Source organism: Ochotona curzoniae, unplaced genomic scaffold (assembly GCF_017591425.1).
Source record: "Ochotona curzoniae isolate NIBS_2020 unplaced genomic scaffold, NIBS_Ocur_1.0 contig_867, whole genome shotgun sequence".
Lineage (NCBI taxonomy): Eukaryota > Metazoa > Chordata > Mammalia > Lagomorpha > Ochotonidae > Ochotona > Ochotona curzoniae.
Window position 1 is genome coordinate 64,511 of NW_024466594.1, and position 8,111 is coordinate 72,621.

Consider the following 8,111-nt stretch of genomic DNA (forward strand, 5'->3'; position numbering starts at 1 on the left):
TCCCTGGGGGCTTTTCTCCCTGTCACACCAGAGGTGCCTTTGAACTTTGTACTTAGACCTTGCTCCACATGGAGCGGGTAGAGGTGGGGGACTGCAGGATAGCCACAGTCCCATGGCACAGCTGTTCCTGGTGGGCTTGGGGTGAAGTCCTTGGACAAACAGCCATCTTCCCCCTTTGTCCCTCCTGCCTTTGCCTGCCTGCCCCAGTAACTCTCCTCCAACTATGCTGAAGGCGTTCAGCCTGGTCTTGACCTTGACACCAAAATAAAACAAACCCCCAAAGTGCAATAACCTACCAGATTTTTGTTTTTTAAGTGTCTCCTTGTGCAGGGAGCTTGCCAGTCCTCCATGGTGGTTGTTTCTATGGGGTGGAGGTGGAGTGGTGGGAGGGAGATGAGGTTGTCTCTCCTCCTACCATTTATGCTCTTCGCACCTTCAGCACGTGGACAACACAGAACTTAGAGTTAACGACCGGGTGAACTGCTCCCTTCTGCAGGAGTGGGGAGGGCGGGGGCTCCTGCACACCAAGTCACTCCAAAGGACTCCAGAGTGCGGGGGTGGGCAGTCACGTCCTGGCATGAGAAGGCGCAAGGCTGTCGTCTCTTACCAGACTGGACCCAGGCAGGGCAGCGCGCCTGGGGTCTGTCTGCATGCACCCACCCTGCCCCCCTGCCTTCCCCTCCAGAATGACCCCCAGCTCAGTAGCCCAGAGTAGAGGGTGGGACACAAATTGTCTAGAAAGCAAGCACACGCTCTGGGTGAGGTGGTGGTCCGGTGCCCTTCATGGTGGGAAACAAAAGGGAGGGTCCCCCTGGGGTGGTCTGTCTGGTCGTGTTGCCCCCACCCCCAGTGTTCTCCACAGATAGGAGTACAGAGGGCGGTGGGGTAGAGGGGGAATAGTAAGGATGGGGGCTGAGAAAAATCAGGCTTATTAAATCATGCCCAGCTTGGATGGCTGGGTTCATACCTCCTCCACTGACACTCCCCTTTCTCAGTGTCTTGAAGGGTTAAAGGCTTACTTAGAGAAAGCAACGCAGCCACCATCAGGCCTATGCCAAAGAACCCACCCCCACCACTACCTTCCGTGTCTTCTGCTGGCAATTATGCTGGCCAAACAGTGCCAAGAACACGGTGTTAAGGGGGTGGAGGTGAGGGGCTCTGAACAGCTGAGATGTGGGTGAGGCCAAGGAGCAAAGGAATGACTTGCTGAGGATGGATGGAAACCAAGGCAGAAACAATGGACTTGGTAGAAAACCAGGGCAGAAATGTATGTTCCCTCCCTCATTGCCTCCTCCGGAAGCAAGCTCTCACCTGACCCACTCCACCTGCCAGCTCTCCCAAGGTCAACAGAGAAGACCCGGGAAGTCAGTGCCACCGTAGAGGACAAGCCCTGAGAGGCTCCAAGGTGTGATGTCATTCAAATAACATCATCCTGCTGCTTCCCACCCAACTTTCTAGCCTGCCCCCTGGATGGGGCTTCGGGCTGGTGGCCTCCCACCTGAGTGCCAAGGGAGTAACACGGGTCAGAGAGATGCTTTTTCTCTGGAACTTAAAAAGTCTTTCACCAGTGGTGTCTTCCAGTGTGAGATGGCGGAGCGGTGGGGATAGTGCCCCCGTTGAGGACCATGGCCATCTCGGTCGGCTGGTACACATTGCTTCTGAATGGAGCGCTGGGTCTGTGCCCCAAGCCTGCGCCATGCTTCTTGCCCACGTTGCCGCCACTGCCTCCGCCACCACCGCCACCCTCCCCGCCAGCGTGCTTCTTGGCCACGCTGTTGCTGCCGCTGCTGGTCTTCCTCCCCAAGCTGCCACTGCGTTTCTTCCCTATGCTGCCACTGTGCTTTTTCCCCAAGCTGCCATTGGAAAATCTTGCTGAACGGCGAGCTGAGCTTTGCTCGTCCATTGAGAAGGCTTTGTTCTCCATATATGTGCGTGGCAGGTGCATGTCATCGAATGCTGTCTGTCGCATCCTTGAGTGTGCTGTGTCAAAATAGTTGGGTGGGTTTTCCTGCAGGGGTGGCAGGAGGGTGCAGTGGACCTCAGGGATGTCATGGAAGACGACAAAGATCCAGCCGCTGGCCACCAGTGTGATGGCCAAGGTCGGATCGTTCCAGGCCTCTTCCTGGTGCAGCATGGTGTTGCCAAGGAGGTACATGGACATCCAGGCCACCCAGATGAGCACTGAGAGGAAGGAGGTGATGAGGAGGAAGGCCCCATTGAGCTTCCACCGGTGGAACTTGCCACACAGCGTGAAGAGGGACTGCCCAGGGCCGCGGCCAGCAGCACCATGTCGTAAATGAGGGCCGTGACGAAGTCCATGGGCTCGTATGCACAGGACGGCTTCGTGTCCCGCAGCACAGTCAGCACCAGCCACTCAGTGGCGATGATGACCTGCACCATCATCAGGCACAGCGCCAGGCTCACCAGCTGCCACCCTGCCGGGCTCGAGCCCTGGCGTACCAGCCTCCGCACGTGCCATGTCAGGCTGAGCAGGCAGGAGAAGCACAGGGCGAACAGCACGCCCCAGAGGAAGCGGCGCACGGAGCAGATAGTCTCGTCCATGCGGATGATAAAGGCGAAGGTCAGTCCGAAGAGGCCCAGGGTGCCCAGGAGGAAGAGAAACAGCAGGCAAGCCGGCTTCCTCTTCTCCTTGTCCCGGACGCACGGCAGCCGCACCATCAGGATGAACATCAGGAGCAGTGTGATCAGGGCACCCGCCCCGGCCACTGCCTCCACCACGATGCCCCAGACAGCATCCAGGTCACACAGGGACACATACTGAGGGAGAAGGTCCAGCCCGCAGCCCCGGGATGTGCTGGCATTTTCCGAGGCCATAGAGGTGGCCATCAGGAGCAGGAGGCAGGCGAGCACCTGGTGGGTCCTCATCTTTCTTCCTGACGCCAGGAACGTGCGACCCCAGCGGCTCCGCAGCGCGCCGGCGCTCCTGCTGGCCCGGGTCCAGTCACATCCCTGCAGCGCGGCTCCTCCGCCCGCCGCTCCCGCCTCACTGCCCGGCCCTCCGAGCCGCCTGAGGCGTCCCCTGGCCGCCCGCCCATTTTTAAAAAACACAAAAAACAATCTCATTTCCTAAGAAGATACAAAAGTGGCTAATGAGTCAGGAAGTATTAAGTTAAACATTATGAAATTGCTGACACTTTACTGTATTTTTTTAACCTACAAAAGTGCAATTTCATATGACTCACCATAGTTCTCCACTTTTTAAATAGTTGAATTAAGTAACTCTAGGGTAGTAGAATATTTGTTAAACCATCTATTCAATCATTAGATATTCTGAAGCCTAATCTAGAGACCATGATTTTTGGCTCTAGATCTTTTTTAAGGCATCTGGGAGTAAGACTGCTTGATTCTTATGGATAAATTAAGAGAGATCAAGAAATGGGTAAGACTAATGTTAAGACTTTTAATTTTAAAAAAATTTATTTAATATAAAGAGTTTTTTTAGTAATATAAAGTTTTTGTTTTTTATGTTAAAATGCTAATATATTCAAATTTCTATTAAGAGATACTTCATTCTATGAATGGACAAACAGGATCTTTAACTTTATCTTAAAGAAAATAAAATATGGGTAACTGCTTTTCTACTTTTGTGCTTTTAGTGTCCAGTGAAACAGAATCATGATGCTGCCTCATGTTGAAAACTGCTACAACTCACCAGCAGTAAGACCTGAGGACAGACTTGCTGTGAAGGCTTGTAAACAAAAAAATCAGATTAATGTCCATTTTGTGAACAAAAGATGCTCCACTGTCTTTTCATTTACAGAAGAGCGAGTCCCCTGAACTCCAGACCAAAGCAGACTTTCTGATTGTCATCAGATTGCTTGAGTCTTAAATGACAATGGGAAAACTCATGATCCACAGGGTACCTGCTGTTACAAAGTTCACTAACTGGGCCCAGCATGGCAGCCTAGCGGCTAAAGTCCTTGTCTTGCAAGCATCAGGATCCCATGTGGGTGCTGGTTCTAATCCCGGCGGCCCTGCTTCCCATCCAGCTCCCTGCTTGTGGCCTGGGAAAGCAGTCCAGGAAAGCCCAAAGCCTTGGGACCCTGCACCCGTGGAAAACCTGGAAGAGGTTCCTGGCTCCTGGCTTTGGATTGGCTCAGCTGCAGCCGTTGAGGCAGCTTGGGGAGTTAATCAGCAGATGGAAGATTTTCCTCTCTGTGTATCTGACTTTCCAATTAAAAGAAATATTTTTCAAAAAATTTTCACTACCTAGTATGATTCAATTGAAATACTAGCATTATCAAAAGGTGCTTGACAAGGTCAAGTGAATCTCTTGCTTTGTAAGTACTTGAAGGTATCGGAAGCATGAGCCATTTCAAACAACTTTGAAGTATTTTCTTTTTCATTGTGAAGCTTAACAACAATACCTGCAACTGATGAGAATGCACATGGATTGTACTGGAGGTCTACCCTACCACCATGCATGTGTCAAAATGAAAACTCAGTAATACCAGTAGTCAACGGAGTAAGGCCCAGGCCACAGGTAAGTCTCCTGACTATACCTGTGTAGAGATGTAGCTAACTACCAAGAGTATCAATTTCCCAGTGGAGAAGTCACAGCTGAAAACATGTAATCATTACAACATCACTAGTGCACGTTATATAGATATTGTTCAAGATACAGAACAACTCAATACCGACAGCAGCAGCTATCTTTTCAATCAAGTCATGTTTTATTAAGAACACCATGAAGCATTCTACTGTTTTTGTCCCAGAAAAATAAGGGCATTTGCTTTGTTTTCCTTGGATTCTTACAACTGAGGTGACTGACTAGCCAGAATATCCCTCTCTTCCACTATTCGGAATTAGGCAGGAAGCTGTCATCCGGACCAAGCCTTCCTGTGTTCTTGCTGAAGTGCATTAGAGAGTAAAAAACAGTAGATGGATTCTTTTTCTTCAGTTGATTTTTTAGGACTGAAATCACAAATTTTACAATACTGGAAGAAAAAATTAATTAAAAAGCTAAAACTTTATCTTATGTTTGTATTCTGTTTCTTCAAAGAAATTACAAATTCAGTCTAACTCTCATTACCCCTGAAGGTAAAAGAGACCTTAACTCTAGAGATTACATTTTTACAGTAATTATTACATATTACATCAAGTGTACAGGTATTACAATTACTGCAGGTGTCATAATGTGTGCAATGAAATACTAGAAAGAGAAGTAATTCAAAACCAGTAACAATTACAAATTCCATCCAAAGAAATATCCCAATGAATAAGAATTTTTAAAAGCAATATCTTTGGAAATATAGGTATTTTTTGTCAGTAAGTTGAACACGCTGAAGAAACTACTTGGGCAAAACTGGATGAATTCAACAAACACCTCATTCTAAGAATTCAACCCTTTCATCATGGAATCTGAACCTGCAGGTACAGTCACAACTCAAGTAGGAGGAAACTACCAGTGATGAGAATTATCGCTTCTCTGGTCCCATCCATCCTCCATGCCAGAATGGTGAATCTGTCATGAAGTCAAATACTGCCCACAAGAGGGAACCATTTGCCGGGGCATTTATTCTTGCATCTTCCTTTGTAACCATGGTGTGAAACAGCAATAAACACTCGTGGCTACATGGGGCTGTGTTGGGGTGAGGAAACAGATATTTTACTAGGAAAAGGATGGAATGTGTAATTAAAGATGGCAAACATCTAACATCTCAGCTACCTTCAGCTGTTTTTGAGACCCTGAAGGAAAGCAGGTCCATCAGCGATCTGCAGGAAGGTTGGAGGGTGTGACGTTGGCAAAGGGGTAGAAGGACTTTTAGAAGAGACAGGGAGACAACATTCCAAATGGACTTTTTTTTAAAAAAAGATTTCTTTTTATTATTTTCTTATTGGAAAGGCAGATATAAAGAGAGGAGAGACAGAGAGGAAGATCTTCCGTCCAAGGATTCACTCCCCAAGTGAGCGCAATGGCCAATGCTATGCCGATCTGAAGCCAGGAGCCTCTTCCAGGTCTCCCACGCGGGTGCAGGGTCCCAAAGCTTTGGGCCGTGCTCTGCTGCTTTCCCGGGCCACAGGCAGGGAGCTGGATGAGAAGTGGAGCAGCTGGGACATGAACCGGCGCCCACATGGGATCCCGGGCGTGCAAGGTGAGGACCTTAACCAGTTGCGCCACCGCGCCGGGCCCTCCAAATGGACTTTTTAAAATTCACTTGGGCTTGCACAATATGTTTCTTGAAAGAGTTTGAAGCCCAATATATAAAAAGGTGACTATTTATATATTTGATTGCTTAAAAGCAATTAGGAATACAAAGCAGATGGTCCAGCATTGTAGATTTCCCTTTTCATATTGCTTAAACACTAGAGATCAATAAGTCTAATATAAACAGATGATTTCCAGAGCAGGGTTTATAACTAGCTGACACTGAATGTGTCCAAACTCTAAAATAATTAGCAGAAGCATGTGGCACACCATTAAAACTTTGTGGCTTGCCTGCATTTACATTTATACTTATTAAAGTTAATTATGATGCTTGTGGTGTGGTTCCAAGCTCCTTTACAACTTAGATTAAACATTTTTTAATCCCATAAGTTCTTTTCTAACCTTTCTTCAGTCTCTAGAAAACAGTTAAATCAAACCAGATTAGGAATGTGTAGCTGCAACTTCTTGCTCCACAGAATTAAAATATGACTTTATCAGGAAAGATAGGCTCTTCTCAAAGAACTTGCAGCTCTTGGTACTGATAACAACATTTCGATCTTGAATTTTAATTTGCCCATACTGCCGTGCATAGGCAGAATAACAATGCTTGCAAGTCTTGGCAGTGAAAGCTGTCATTTTGAGAACTAAATGAATGGCACGTTGGTACCAACCTATCTCCTCAATTTATTACATAGCAGTAGAGAAACTAAAATAACATTCTTACATAATGTCCGTGAGTTAAAGTATAAATAAAAACTGTGTATTTTATAATGTGGGTAGTATTTTACAGGAGAAGGAGTCCGTTACTTTAAAAGTTCATATCTCCTGAAAAGGTATTTAGCCAACCCTCCCCTGCACAAGGCATTTTTAAAATGTTCAAAGGAAATACTTGTTATGAAAAAACTATACCAGGATTTCATTTTCTTGGAACCCAAATAAATCTGCTTTTTCATCCTACTTTTCTATGAACTTGCTTAAGTTCCCTTCTGTTGACGGCCCTGGACACAACAAAAGGTAAAACACAGATCCTGCCTTCTCAGCCACAACCATGAGTGTCTCCAACACACCCATGGTCCCCTGACCACAAGAACACTTTTCTTTAAATCCACATCAAGAAATACAACATGTTTTTGTAGGTACAATACTTAGATGTAGTCTGTCATCTTAACTGGTCAATGTTCTCAATACAGATCTCATTAAATCTGAAGGTCTTTTATATGTGATCAAGAACATTTGATGAACATCTGCAGGTAATACCCTGCGTAGTACACCAGGCCAAATTTAAACATGGATCCTTTAACAGAGGTTGTAAGTCAATGCATCACAAAAGGGATATGAAATACCTAATTTTCCTCATTCTGCTCACAATTATCTCTCCTATTGTATTCAAGTTATCTTTGCTCAACAAACGTAATAAATGTGTTTCCTTTAGAAAGTCCCGTTGGCTTGAACAGTTTAATTTGTTAGTATTTTATTTTGTGGTGCATTGTATTTGTTGATAATTTATATAAATTTCACATACAGTTAGTATCTTGGGTAAAAAATATATTTTTATCCTTTTTGGCTTTCCACACAATTTCTAACAGAGTTATATGTCAGTTTAAATATATTTCCCTCATCTACCTACAAACTACAAAAGACATCTCTTAAATACATAATTTCCAGCCTGCTTTTCTGACAAAGAAACATGTTAATCAAAAATGACCACACTGTTCATCATAAAAAATCTTTTTTCATTGCTTCTCCCTGTTGCACCATTTAGAAATAAAAATATTCTTCATTGAAACTATTAAAATAAAAGAAATTCATGTTGCTTTCAATACTAATGAAATATTTACAGACACAAAGACACTCTCATCTTAATGTGGTAGACTAAAAGGAAATGAGGTAATATCAGCAGCACGATTTTAAATTATTTCTTATTTTAATAAATCTGTTAAAT

The 8,111-nt window shown here is 45.4% G+C and overlaps 1 protein-coding gene across 1 annotated transcript; it reads right to left on the reverse strand.

Moving 5' to 3' along the window:
• Positions 1–416: 416 nt before the first annotated feature.
• LOC121164589 (G-protein coupled receptor family C group 5 member B-like) lies at positions 417–3,084 on the reverse strand. Its single transcript, XM_040992727.1, is given in 4 exon segments — positions 417–572; positions 1,598–1,689; positions 1,786–2,265; positions 2,268–3,084. Coding segments are annotated over 4 exon segments (1,497 nt in total). The 3' UTR covers positions 417–464.
• Positions 3,085–8,111: the final 5,027 nt, after the last annotated feature.